Consider the following 14,532-nt stretch of genomic DNA (forward strand, 5'->3'; position numbering starts at 1 on the left):
GGAAGCCGAATTTGTAAGACCATCCTGGAGGAGGGCGTGAGCGTCACTCTGGGTGTCGTCTCAGACGTGTGCTTTGGAAGCAGGGTTGGGTTTATTTGATTTTTTTTTTTTTTTTTGACCTTTGCTTTAGAAGTCATTTGGAAATGCCACACTTACTGATAATTATCTCTGAGGCCTGGGAAGGGTGTCGTGAGCAAGCCAGTTGACGTCTCAGGAGGATGGAGGCTGTCCTCGTGTGGGGGTTGATTAATATTAATAGAGGTGAGTCGCTCCAGCCACCTGCAATGTCAAAGCTGCACTTGAAGCGAGCAGGGCACCAGGAGTTGGGGTGGGTGGGGTGACAAGGCAGCTCACAGAAGGACAGGAGGGACTGATGCTGGAGCACAAGGGGCCACCTAATTAGAGGATGAAAATCAGGCCACAGTTGTTGGTGACGTCTGCCACTGGTGGGAGAGGCGTGATCTCAGCACAGGTGCCCGTGAGGAGCCACCCACAGCCACTGGCCCTTCACGCTCAAGTATCTTTTTATTCGAGTACGAGGAATCTGAAGTCCAAAATGGTGACGTAACTTCACTGAGGTCACAGGGGTCATTGTGGCAAGAGGAGAAGGCGTGTGTGAGGAAGACGGTGAAAGTCTCTTGAAGGGTATGAATAACGATGGTGGCGGGGTGGGGCGGGGACACGATGCAACCCGCAGCAATCACTGAGGAGCACGTGGGCGGCGCCTCGTAGGCCCTGACCAGGACTGAGGGGGTGATGTGGGGGCCGCTGACTCGCCCGCCTGGGGGCCCCTTGACACACTGCCGCTCCCTGTGCAAACCCAGAAGGCCTTCAGGTCACCCGGAACACCTCACCGTGTCCTGCCAGGGCCCCTTTCCACCCCCGGCCGCCTTTTCCAGGGTGACTGCGCCCCTCCTTTTCCCTCTCTCACCTGACCCCCCGAACCCTGACTCAGGGAGCCCCTCTCTGCTCCTCAGGAAAGTTGTCCGTGCCTTGGCCCCCCCGTGGCAGCTCGAATCAGTGAGTAGTTATCATGTGTGTGTCATCCCCTGCCGTTCTTCGCCGGCAAGGCCTGGGAAACACCTTTGTGTTTTCAGTGCCTGCCCAGGCCTAAGCCTGGGGAAAGATCTCAAAGGAAGATTTCCTGGTGCATGAGCTTGTGGATCTGAAAGTGACAAGTCTTGGGATAGATCATCATAAAGATAAAGCTGGGGATTCTACCAGGAATCCAACCAGAATGTCACAGCACCCAGAGAAGGAGCATCCGGTTCAGTGGATTCTCACTAACTGGACACGGGAAAGCAGCAGCTAGATTGAGAACAGAAGTTACCAGCCCCCAGGGCGCCCTGAGGCCCTTTTCCAGTTACTGTCCAAATTCCGTCTCCATACATTAGTGTGCCTGTTCTTGAACTTTATATAAAATTGGGTCAGCGAGCTGGTGCTCTTGTGTCTAGGTTCCTTTATTCCACTCTGCGTTTGTGGGCTTTATTTCTGTTGCGTATTGTTTTAGTCTGTTTATTCTCACTGCTATGTCATATTCCAGGATGTGAACACACCACGACTGATCTGTTTCACCTGTTGCTAGGCATTCCAGTGGTCTCCAGTCAGTAGCTGTTATGAATGAGAGTGCTGTATTCTGTGCTGTAAATGACTTCTGAACATCTGTGCACATTTCGGCTGTGTTTGTACCTGGGAGTGGAGTCCTGGGTTATAAGGCATGCACACGGTCAGCTTCAGGAGAGGTGGAAGTATTGTTTTTAAAGAGTGTGGTGATGGAAAATGGACTGTGGGGGTCATGATGTTACCGAGCCAAACTTGGGTCTGCTTTACTAAAACCAATGTACTGATTCTGGGTTGTGGTGAAGCCAGGTGAAGTGAAGTGAAAGTTGCTCAATCGTGTCCAACTCTTTGCTACCCCATGGACTATGTAGCTATGCAGTCCATGGAATTCCCCAGGCCAGAATACTGGAGTGGGTAGCCTTTCCCTTCTCCAGGGGATCAAACCCAGGTCTCCTGCATTGCAGGTGGATTCTTTACCAACTGATATCAGGGAAGCAAAGTGATGAAGCAGAGTGCAGCGTTTATTACGGTTGCCAAGCGAGGAGTCCAGGCGAGCTAGTGCTTAAAAGTCCCAACATCCCCATAGGCCTTCAGGGAAAGGATTCTAAAGACAGGGTGAGGGAGGGGGGTTGAGGGGTGTGGGATCAGCTCAAAGACATTCTTCTGATTGGTTGGTGGTGAGGTAATTGGGCGTCAGCATCACCAGCCTTCTGGTTCCAGCCCATCTGGAATCTACATGCTTGTGGTCAACATGCAGTTAACATCTTCCACCTGGTGGGAGTTAAGTGTCTGCAGGGCAGCTCAAAGGACATGATTCAGAATATTATCTATAGACCTTGAGGAAGAACTAAAGGTCCTAGCATTTTTTTTAATGGCTAAACTATTATTATTTTGTCTTGCTTGTGCATTTTCTCATTTCTCTGATTAAATTTACTCTTTGGAACTCGGGAAAGGCCTAGGAGGCTAAAGTCTTTCTACAGACAAGAGGCAGGGGGAGGAACATAGGAGGGGGTTGGGCCTGTTCTGGGAAGGCCCCATAGGGTCCTGCTCAGTTTCAAAGAGGGACGGTGGCATCTGGAGTGAAGACAGGGAACTGGCAAACTTGTGGCAGAGACCATCAGCCAAGGGGCAGATCGCAGAAGCTGGGTCATGTCTGCGGGATGAATCACATAGGGAACATGAGAGGATAAAGACCAGAGTGTTAGAAAAGTTCCTTTGCTGGAATTGTTGGTCCATAGGGGCTTCTTGGGCTTCCCTAGTGGCTCAGCAGTGAAGAATCCACTTAAGATCAAGGAGATGTGGGTCTGATCCCTTGGTCAAGAAGATCCTCCGGAGAAGAAAATGGCAACCCACTCCAGTATTCTTGCTTGGAGAATCCCATGGACAGAGGAGCCTGGTGGGCTACAGTCCCTGGGGTTGCAAGAATCGGACATGACTGAAGCAACTAAACCACCACTGCCTTGGGGGCTTCTTGATGCCGCCTGATTTCGGGGTGTGGGGCTTAATTCCAAAGGAAGTCAGCCTCTCAACAGACCTTCCTGCGTGCCGGGCTCCACAGAGTCCCTGCCTGGGGAGACGCCCCACCATCACACTGGCAGTGCTGGAGGCAGCTCATCAGTGCAGAGGCTTTGAGGAGAGAGCCATGGGCTGGTGCGGCAGAGCCCTGGGGTGCCTTGAACCCGACCACACAGCTCTGCCAAACACTGTCGAAGTGAGGGCCTGTGCCTGGGGGAGGCCAGGGTCCCCCTGACTCATACACGCTGCATACACCTGCCAGGACCCTTCAGCGGCCCCCTCTAATGTCCAGGCTGCTCAAGGGGATAGGGCTCTGCCATCCTCTCTGGGATTGGGCCTTCTGCCCACTTGTTCCGTGTCCTGCCTGGGCAAATAACACCTCCCTTTCATCTTCCGTGTCTTCCAGAATGGCAGCAAAGACACCTCTCTGGACATGCTGGGCACAGATATCTGGGCTGCCAACACCTTCGATTCCTTCAGGTGAGCCCCCCTTCCTCTTGTTGTGTGTGTGGCTCCAGCTGGGACCCCGGCTTCCTGGTCCTTATTCCCTAGGGACCCTTTGGGGGCCAAGTTCATGTTGAGAGTTCATTGTCCTAGAAGTGGAGCCGGGTGAAGTAGAGAGGATGAAGCTGGAGGAAGGAGGTGAGAGAGAGAAGGAAGGAGACAACTGGGGTGGGGTCCAAGGGAAGGAGAGGAGGAGACGAGAAGAGAAGATGCAGAGAAGAGTGTGAAAGGGAGAGACAGATGCCACCAGTCCGACCCCAGGGAGAGGGGGTGGGGGTGCTGGGGAGGTGGAGGACAGAGGAGAGCGGCATCCGGTGCACGTTAGACAAACTGGGGTGGAGCAGGGGCTGCCCCAGAGAGAGGGCCAGAGGGAAGGAAGGACCGTCAGTGCTTCCAGCTCTCGGAGGTTTCTGATGGGCCATGCTGCAGGGGCAGGCGTTGGCCAGACTTCATGAGGACGTGGGCTCGGTGCCCCTGAAGGGTTTGCTGATGAGCACTTGTCATGGTGTCTGTCCCTTTTGGGAGTGACAGCTCAGGCCACGGATGGCCCTTTAGCTCAGCTGTGACACCGGCCCCGGAGCTGGTCAACTCTGGGTGTGCTCCAGGAGCACCTGGCTCTGACTTGCTCAGCATGGAAACGCCATCGGTCTCCCCCCAAGACCGGCACTCGGGGGACTTGGCCCCCTGCTTCCCCACTGACAGACTGAACCTCAGACCTTCCGGTGTTTTAGAGGGACCGCTGAGAGCGGGGGTCAGGCCCACACTTGTGTGTTTTATAGGCATCCATTATCTCAGAGCAGGGTTAAAGAAGGGGAAGGCTTCGTAGGCAGGCCCCTGCCCCATGATCCGTGAGCACAGGGCTGACGTGCCAGGCTTCGTTCCGAGCCTGTGGGCCGGTGGGCGCCTCCCCTTCCTGCCCACCCCTTTCTGAGCTGCTTCCCTGCCTGGCGCCTCCCCCAGCGTGTCCCCCGGGGCGTCTTATCTCCATCACTAACAGGACTCGTCCCCTTTCTCGCCCTCTAGTGGTGCCACCTGGGACCTGCAGCCTGAAAAGCTGGACTTCACCCAGTTCCACCGGAAGCTTCGACACACGCCCAAGCAGCCCCTGCCACACATCGACCGAGAAGGGTAAGCGGCAGCCAGGGGCTCTCACAGAGCAGCCAGTGAGGCAGGGGACAGCTGTGTCCCTCCGGGAGCTGGGGCGGTGGATGGCCTTTCCCTGGCAGGCTGATGCCCAGAGAGGCTCACTGGCTCAGACCTGCGCATTCACTGGCCTCTCCCTGGAACCCCCACACCCTTCACTGCCCAGCCCCCGTGAGCCATACTGCCCGGTCCCCTTCCTGACCTCTCACAGTGACCCTGCTTGGCCGTGGTCCAGCGAAGCGCTGAGACCCGCTGATGGAAGCGGAGATCGATGGGTCCACCCCCAGGGTCTCAGGTTCGGGAGGTCTGGGGGGTGGGGCCCAGAGGGCTTCCATGTCTAAGGAGCCCTCAGGAAATGCTGCTGCTGCTCCCCCAGGGTCCCCTGCTCTAAGAACCACTGTGGTCCCTGTTGCTTCTACTCGGTTGTCCCCTTCTTAGTTCATGCATCAGTGTTCACTTCCGCTTTGAAGGATGGTTTCAGGGACTTCCCGGGCAGTCCAGTGGTTAGGACTCTGTGCTTCCTCTGCAGGTGAAACAAGTTAGATCCCTGGTCCAGGACTTAAGATCCTGCATGCTGTGTGTTTCGGTCAAAAAAAAGATGGTGTCAGGGCCTGGGCTGACTCTGGACAGGAAAGTGACTCCAGACAGACCTGGGGCGGGGGTGGGGGTGTATGAGACAGATGGTTGCTTTTCTTCCTTATTTTTAAAATAATTTTTGTTGTCGTTCCATCACTCAGTCGTGTCCGACTCTTTGCAACCCCATGGACTGTAGCACGCCAGGCTTCCCTCTCCTTCACCATCTCCATAGCTTGCTCGAACTCATGTCCATTGAGTCAGTGATGCTGACTTAAAATTCACATAACATAATATTAACCCTTTGAAGGCATTCAACTCAGTGCCATTTAGTACATTGATAATGCTGTGTAACCACCACCTCTCTTGTTCCCAAACTAGATGGTAATCCTATGTTTGAACTTTCTGAGGAACAGCTAAACTGTTTTCCACAGCAGCTGAATATTTCACATTGCCAGCAGCAACACGCAGGGGATCCGATTTTTCCACGTCCTCACCAACACTTGCTCTTTTCCGTTTTCTTTTTAAGTCTACTCATGGCTTTTTATTTTTTCCTTCCACTCCTTACCCATCCACTCTTGTCTCCCTGTCACTTCAGATCTAAATATAACTGACATTCTGGGCTACATTCCTGCATCTTACCTGTCCTGCTGCTAACTCTGCCCACCCCACCCACCTCCAGTGGTCACCCCACTCTTGGCAGTGGTCTCCCTGCAGTGTCAGTGACAAAACCTGGGAGGGAGACGCTCGCATCCTTATTTCAGAGATGAAACGCAGCTCAGAGACGCGCAGTAACCTGCCCAGGAACAGAACCTTGATTTAAGTCCTTTTGATACCATCCCGTGTTCAGGCTCAAGGATACCAGAGTATCCTTGAATCGGCTTGATCCCCTTGAATTTTTATGTAAAATGACATGCATGTGCATATTTTGGGGGGCAGAGGCCCAGACACTCATATCAGACTTTCCCAGGGGACCCCGTCTTCTCGCCTGTCCTGCCCCTGCTTGTGTGGGTTCTATATGAACTTTTGGGATGGTTTTCGGGGATGGAGAGAGGAGATGCCCTTGAACACGGAGGCATCCTGTTAGGAGGAGATAGTGCCAAGCAGAGACCCAACCTCAGGGCTTCCTTGACCCTGCCTCACTCACACCCGTCCATCCGCTCACCCGCTCACCGTCCCCTGCGTCCTTCCCCTCGGCAGCACTGGGGCCAGTTTCCTCCTGAGCTACTGGACTGCACAGGGCTGGGCCCTCCAGGCTTCTGAGTTTAGGAAAGCTAAGTTGCTCAGCTTAAGTTGGCTTAAAGCTCAACATTCAGAAAACTAAGATCATGGCATTCAGTCCCATCACTTCACGGCAAATAGATGGGGAAACAGTGGAAACAGTGTCAGACTTTATTTTGGGGGGCTCCAAAATCACTGCAGATGGTGACTGCAGCCATGAAATTAAAAGACGCTTACTCCTTGGAAAGAAAATTATGACCAACCTAGACAGCATTTTAAAAAGCAGAGACATTATTTTGCCAACAAAGGTCCATCTAGTCAAGGCTATGGTTTTTCCAGTAGTCATGTATGGATGTGAGAGTTGGACTATAAAGAAAGTTGAGCACCAAAGAATTGATGCTTTTGAAGTGTGGTGTTGGAGAAGACTCTTGAGAGTCCCTTGGACTGCAAGGAGATCCAAATAGTCCATCCTAAAGGAGAATAGTCCTGGGTGTTCATTGGAGGGACTGATGTTGAAGCTGAAACTCCAAGACTTTAGCCACCTGATTCGAAGAGCTGACTCACTGGAAAAGTCCCTGATGCTGGGAAAGATTGAGGGCAGGAGAAGGGGATGACAGGATGAGATGGTTGGATGGCATCACTGACTCGATGGACATGAGTTTGGATAGGCTCTGGGAGTCGGTGATGGACAGGGAGGCCTGGGGTGCTACAGCTCGTGGGGTTACAAAGAGTCAGCACGACTGAGCGACTGAACTGAACTGAACTGACCTTTGCTCAGGTCAAGTTCAGGAGCTGGTTTTCTGCAGAAGTGAAGCTCCTGCCTGCCCTGAAGTGGGGGCCGGTCAGAGCTTGCAGTGTGCCTTGGGAAAGGAAGGAGCAGTTTGCACCTCTGAAGCCTGGTCACAAGGCCGGCTGGGTCCCCAAATGGTGAGGAACACACAGAGTATACAATACAGTCCCTTCCCAGAAGTATTGTTGTCCACTCTACTGTTAAAAGGAGACATGAGCCCATTCGTAATTGAGACTGTGCGTACACGCTCAGAGTACACAGGTGCGAGTTAAATAAAGTAAATGCAGAGCGGGGCCGAGAAGCCAGCAGTGGAGGGGGGTTGATGCACAGTCTGGGGAAGGCTTCCGAGAGAGGTGGCGTTTCCCTGGACGTGCCCATCTCTCCTCTTTCCCCTGGGAGCACATGGATGGTGAAACCACTGGGGAAACTGAGGCCCAGAGGACAGAAGTGATGACACTACCTCATGGACTGAGTCTGTCCAGTGGGGATCGAGTGGTGAAGTCAGGTTTTCCGAAGGTGTCTGCACCAGTTCATGCAAATTAACAGCCTAACAAAATACAGTTTGGCAGCAGTAACAAATGACTGTCCAGGGAGAGAAAGGTTCCCCTATTGCTGAGGGCCCTTGTCCCTTGTGGATCTGGAAGAACCGGCCACACCCACTCATCACCAGGCTTACTCACTGGGAGGAGCGGCCCAGACTTGCTGACAATCTCCCCACTCTTCACCAGACACCTGGGGGGGGGGTGTGTGTGTGTGGGTGTGTGTGTGTGTGTGTGTGTGTAACACCTGGGGTGTGTGTATGTGTGTGACACCTGTTGTGTGTGTGTTCGTATGTGTGTGTGTGTGTGTGACACCTGGGGGGTGTGTGGGTGTGTGTGCATGCACGCTCTGTCATGTCCGACTCTCTTTGGCCCCATGTACTGTAGCCCACCAGGCTTCTCTGTCCATGGGATTTCCCAGGCAAGAATACTGGAGTGAGTTGCCATTTCCTCCTCAAGGGGATCTTCCCCACTCAGGGAGCGAACCTGCGTCTCCTGGGTCTCCTGCATTGGCAGGTGGATTCTTTACCACTGGCTCTCTGGCCAAATCCCATCTCTCTTGGGTTGCTGGAGAGTTTGGGTGCAGCGCCCCGTGGCCACCTTGTGGCTGAGCCAGGGGCTGCGTTGCCCCTTAGGGTCTGGCAGTACTGGGGATGCACTCGACATGCCCAGCCTCTGCAGCAGCCCTTGGAAGTAGGGTCCCACCCGGTTGCCAAGGCTTCCCGCAGCCCGAGTTTCCATGGAGGGACAGAAATCAGAGAAGGCTGTTGCCTTGGAAACCCTGTTGGCAGCAGTGACTCAGCTGGTCTGTAGCCACCTTAAGACCTCCTCCAACCTGCCTGGCCCTCCAGGGAGTTCTGAGCCCCAGACCTAGGGAGACAGCAGCCCTCCCTGCCCATCGGACCCTAGAGGCTGCTGAGGTGAGAATTAAAGGGCCAGGCAAGCTAGGCAAGTGTCTGAGGGGGACTGGAGTCAAAGATGCGGTCCCTGCGCACCTGACCTGGGGGTGGGGGGTCAGCCATTCCTGCGGGCCAGAGTGCCCGGTTCCCTCCTTCCGCGCTGCCAGGACTCAGGGAACACAGGTGACTGCGAGCAATCGGTGCCTTTGCGGGCCAGCATGTTTCTACCAGGCAGAGTTGTTAGCTGAGAGGCATGTTTCCAGACCTCTCTCCAGCTCTGCAGTCCTGCACCATCACCACTAGGGTGGGGCCGGAAGGGGCAAGAAAGTCCCCTTACACCCCTCTCCCACCCCAGCTGCACCGGCCGGAACCCGCGCTGTGCTTCCAGAGCGGGCCCTGCAATTCCTCTTGCCCCTGGGCCCCGCCCTTGCCCCCCACCCACCTCCCGCTAGAACCCGGACCTCCTTGCTGGCTGCGCGGTGTTTCGCTCCAGGCCTCCGCCTGGGACGTTCTCCCAGATGCTCTGCTGGGCCAGCTCCCCTCCCAGCTCCTCTCCCTCCGCCCCCGGCCGCTCTGGGTGCTGCTCCTCTGAGCTCCTCTGCTTTTCCTGCCGGCCTGTGACCCCGAGGGCCCAGCCCGAGACAGAGCCCCCAAGGACAGAAGCGTGTGTTGATGGGGGCGTCGACCATATCCCCCGCCCCGTCCCTCTGACCTCCCCCAAGCCCTGCTGGGTTTTGCAGCCGCCCCCCGGTTTCTCTTCCTTGGGGATCCAGGCTCCTCAGTCTGTAGGACTTGATAACACGTATCTCGTGCTGCCCCCTGCTGGTGCTCAGGCTCAGCGCCCTCTTAGTCCGAGTTGAGGACTCCTTGGACCTGTGAGCCGTTTGAGGGCAGGAACCACGTGGGATTTATTTTCCACGACCCCAGGAAAGGTTGGCAGATCCCCAAACACAAGAGATGCTGTGAAAATATTTGATGAAATAAACTAATTGCTCTGAAATTTGAGAGTTGCATTAACTGCAGCTGGAAAATGCTGTCACCAGCCCATTGGGCAGCTCTTGCCACACCTGGGCTAATAATAATACGTTTCTCTGGTGGCTCAGTGGTAGTAAAGAACCTGCCTGCCAATACAGAAGGTTTGGGTTCGATCCCTGGGTGGGGAAGATCTCCTGGGGAAGGAAATGGCAACCCACTCCAGTATCCTTACCTGGGAAATCCCATGGACAGAGGAGCTTGGTGGGCTACAGTCTACCAGGTTGCAAAGAGTCAGACACCACTTAGTGAAAAAACCACTGCAGAAGTAGTAACTAATACTCACTAGGCTCTGAGCACACACCAGTCCCATTCTAACTGCTTGCCGCCCATCATCTAAACTCGGCACAGTTTCAGGAGGTAAGAACTGTTATTATTTTCACTTCAAAGGATGATAAGCTTGCAGTAAAATTGAGTAACTTGCATGAGGCTGTGTTGGCTCTAGAATCTGTGCTGTTGTTAGACGCTGCGCTGCTGCTCAGCCCCGGTGACGATAATAACAATGACAGAAATAGTGGTAGCAGTATTCCTAGTAGCACTAATATTTTTACCTTGTTATTTTATTATGATTTTACTTAATTATTGCCTGTATTTACTTTACAATATATTCTGTACATGTTCATTTATAATAGTGTTTACTATATGCTGGGCACAGTTCTAAGCACTTCAGTATATTAACTAATTTGATCCTCCAACTGCCGTATGATGTTCAGTTCAGTTCAGTCGCTCAGTCGTGTCCGACTCTTTGCAACCCCGTGAATCTCAGCACGCCAGGCCTCCCTGTCCATCACCAACTCCCGGAGTTCACTCAGACTCACGTCCATCGAATCAGTGATGCCATCCAGCCATCTCATCCTCTGTCGTCCCCTTCTCCTCCTGCCCCCAATCCCTCCCAGCATCAGAGTCTTTTCCAATGAGTCAACTCTTCGCATGAGGTGGCCAAAGTACTGGAGTTTCAGCTTTAGTATCATTCCTTCCAAAGAAAGCCCAGGACTGATCTCCTTCAGAATGGACTGGTTGGATCTTCTTGTGGTCCAAGGGACTCTCAAGAGTCTTCTCCAACACCACAGTTCAAAAGCATCAATTCTTCGGCGCTCAGCTTTCTTCACAGTCCAACGCTCACATCTATACATGACTATTGGAAAAACCATAGCCTTGACTAGATGGACCTTTGTTGGTAAAGTAATGTCTCTGCTTTTGAATATGCTATCTAGGTTGGTCATAACTTTCCCTCCAAGGAGTAAGCATCTTTTAATTTCATGGCTGCAGTCACCATCTGCAGTGATTTTGGAGTCTAAAATATTAAAGTCAGCCATTGTTTCCACTGTTTCCCCATCTAGTTCCCATGAAGTGATGGAACCAGATGCCATGATCTTCGTTTTCTGAATGTTGAGCTTTAAGCCAACTTTGTCACTCTCCTCTTTCACTTTCATCAAGAGGCTTTTTAGTTCCTCTTCACTTTCTGCCATAAGGATGGTGTTATCTGCATATATGAGGTTATTGATATTTCTCCCAGCAGTCTTGATTCCAGCCTGTGCTTCTTCCAGTACATCCGTTTCTCATGATGTACTCTGCATATAAGTTAAATAAGCAGAGTGACAATATACAGCCTTGACGTACTCCTTTTCCTATTTGGAACCAATCTGTTGTTCCATGCCCAGTTCTAACTGTTGCTTCCTGACTTGCATACAGATTTCTCAAGAGGCAGGTCAGGTGGTCTGGTATTCCCATCTCTTTCAGAATTTTCCACAGTTTATTGTGACCCACACAGTCAAAAGCTTTGGCATAGTCAATAAAGCAGAAATAGATGTTTTTCTGGAACTCTCTTGCTTTTTCGATGATCTAGCGGATGTTGGCAATTTGATCTCTGGTTCCTCTGCCTTTTCTAAAACCAGCTTGAACATCTGGAAATTCACAGTTCACGTATTGCTGAAGCCTGGCTTGGAGAATTTTGAGCATTACTAGCGTGTGAGATGAGTGCAATTGTGCGGTAGTTTGAGCATTCTTTGGCATTGCCTTTTTTGGGGATTGGAATGAAAACTGACCTTTTCCAGTCCTGTGGCCACTGCTGAGTTTTCTAGATTTGCTGGCATATTGAGTGCAGCACTTTCACAGCATCATCTTTCAGGATTTAGCAATTATCCCCATTTTACTAATGAGAAAACTTAGGTACAGAGAGAAACAGTGACTTGTGCAGCATCACCCAGTTAGTAAGCGATAAAAGGCTCCAACTCCTGAAGTCTGGTTCCAGAGTCTACACCTTTAAATATGGGGAAGACATGGACATATGCTAGTGAATCCGGGCCAGCACCTCTAGCCTGGAGGTATGCCCACCCACAGCAGATGTGCAGACAAAACGGGATTGCTGGACTGGCCCAGTAGCAGTCCCAGGAGAGAGGAAGCTGAATGGGGGCCTGTGTGACCTCAAGAAAGTTGCTTGGTCTCTCTGTTCAGTTGCTTTCCCGTTGGTGTAACTGGGCAGGATGATGGGCTTTGCAGGATCTGGGATACACATACACTTTGGGGCGTTCATTGGCAAGGAGTTCAGCATCTTTGTCTGGAAAGATAGAGGGGAACTCTGGTACCCTTCACCTTCCTAGGGGTGGGACGTCATGTTAGTGCCCCCACCCCACCCCCAGGCCCCACAGTCTTGCCTGCATCCAGTCCTTTGTCCTCAAGGAAGGTCTGTGTCCCCAGGCCTGAGGGAGGAGGGTGCCGTTTGCTCCAGGTGGGAAAGGGCTGATTCTGCAGCCTTGAGAAGGGCAGGACCGGGTCTCTCCCAATCGTCTCTGCTCTTCCTGCTTGCTGGGCTGGGACACAATGCTTGAGTGAGCAGTCCTTTCAATGCCATTATGTCTTTTCTGGCCCAGGTGTGGAAAAGGGAAGCTGGAAGATGGGGACGGAATCAACCTGAATGACATCGAGAAGGTCCTCCCAGCCTGGCAGGTAGGTGCAGGGGCAGCGTCTCCAACAGCAGCCCTCCCCCTGCCCTCAGCCTGGACAGGGCCTGAACACGGCTGCTGGCCCCTGGCTCTCGCAGGGTACAGCTGGATGTACTGCAACAGTAGGTGGGCCAGGGCGGGTACCTGCCTTGGTACAGAGTGTCCCATGGTGATGTGTATGTGGCAGCCTGCACTCAGATGCTGGGGGAGGATGGATGAAATGGCCGGTGCCCTGCAGCCCAGCGAACTGGGAAGTTTTTGTTCCTTGACCTGAAACGTCTGAGGTGAGGCAAACTGCAGTGTTCTGGTGGAACTGGCAGGGCTGCTTCGGTTCCCAATGTGGTCAGGGCTATTTTTAGGCCTCTGAAAAGTGGACTTGTCCTACCAACCTCCAGGTGTCTGCTGCACTTGCTGATTTTGTCATTGATTGGACTCCTTCTCCTGAATGGGGCCAGGCTCCAGAACAAAAGGATTTACTTGGCACAGAGACAGTGAATCCAGGTCCCTAGAGGCTTCTGGTGCTGGGCTTTGAGCATACATAGTAGGAATGTAGCTGCTTCTGGGAAAGAGGCAAGACATCTTGCAGAGAAGAGGAGGAGCTGGGTGACTGGGCTCCGTGGTGGCCTGCCATGCACGCACCATGCCGCCCTTGCCTGCTCTCTCCTGAGTCAGTCTTGGTATGTCACCTGCATCCATTCTTCTCTTCCCTCTCCCTTTGATTCTTTCCTACTTTGTTGTTGAGTGATTATGGGCCTATTAACGGGAGGTGATAGAATGTATAGTCAAGGCCTCAGCATCTGACTAAGATGTGACTTGGGCTCGTTTTTCTTTGTGTATGTATCAGTTCAGTTTAGTTCAGTGGCTCAGTCGTATTCGACTCTTTGCGACCCCATGGACCGCAGCATGCCAGGCTTCCCTGTCCATCACCAACTCACGAACTCCCAGAGCTTACTCAAACTCATGTCTACTGAGTCGGTGATACCATCCAACCATCTCATCCTCTGTCATCCCCTTCTCCTCCTGCCTTCAATCATTCCCCAGCATCGGGGTCTTTTCAAATCACTCGGACTTTATTGAGCTTCTTGGATCTGTACGTTCGTAGCATTCATCAAATTTGGAAACATTTCAACCATTATTCTCCTCAGTTCCACTGGAACCCACCCACCCACTATAATTCTAATTGTATGCATGGTATGCGTCTTCATATTTTCCTGTGGCTCACCAAAACTCTGCTTTTTTTTTTAAATGTGTCAGGCTATTTTGAATTTGTTTATTTATGGCTGCGCTAGGTCTTCACTGTTGTGAAAGCACAGGCTTCCTCTAGTTGTGGCAAGTAGTGGCTGCTCTCTAGTTGCGGTGCTCAGGGTCAGCAGCTGCTGCACACGGGGTCTAGAGCGTGGGCTCAGTAGAGTTAGGGTGCATGCGTTTAGTTACCCCCCAGCATGTGGGATCTTCCTGGACCAGGGATTGGACCCATGTCCCCTGCGTTGGCAGATGGATTCTTAACCACTGGACCAACAGAGAGGTCGTCCACGTATTTTTTAGTCTTTTTCTCTGTTTCATTTTGGAGAGTTTCTATTGCTCTGTCTTCAAGTACACAAAGTTTTTCTTGTAGTGTCTAATCTCCTGTTAATCCTGTCCTGTGTATGTTTCATCTCAGACATTATGTGGGTCATCTCAGAAGTTCAGTGTGGATTTTTTTGTATTTATCTTTTATTTCTGGCCTCTTCATGCTCATGCTTTCTTGTGTCTTCTTGGGCATATGGGATATTTGATTGTAGCTGTTTTAATATCCTCTACTAATCCTGCCATCC

General features: G+C 52.3%; 1 protein-coding gene across 8 annotated transcripts in view; it reads left to right on the plus strand.

The window, feature by feature from the left end:
• Positions 1–14,532, plus strand: part of CTIF (cap binding complex dependent translation initiation factor) — a 324,350-nt gene that overhangs the window by 114,598 nt on the left and 195,220 nt on the right. For all 8 annotated transcript variants that reach the window (XM_061400121.1, XM_061400115.1, XM_061400122.1 and 5 more), the window contains exons 4-6: positions 3,482–3,555; positions 4,603–4,707; positions 12,647–12,722. In XM_061400121.1, coding sequence (XP_061256105.1) covers positions 3,482–3,555; positions 4,603–4,707; positions 12,647–12,722 — 255 coding nt within the window. The remainder of the gene's footprint in view (positions 1–3,481; positions 3,556–4,602; positions 4,708–12,646; positions 12,723–14,532) is intronic.

Source organism: Bos javanicus, chromosome 24 (assembly GCF_032452875.1).
Source record: "Bos javanicus breed banteng chromosome 24, ARS-OSU_banteng_1.0, whole genome shotgun sequence".
Taxonomy (NCBI): Eukaryota; Metazoa; Chordata; class Mammalia; order Artiodactyla; family Bovidae; genus Bos; species Bos javanicus.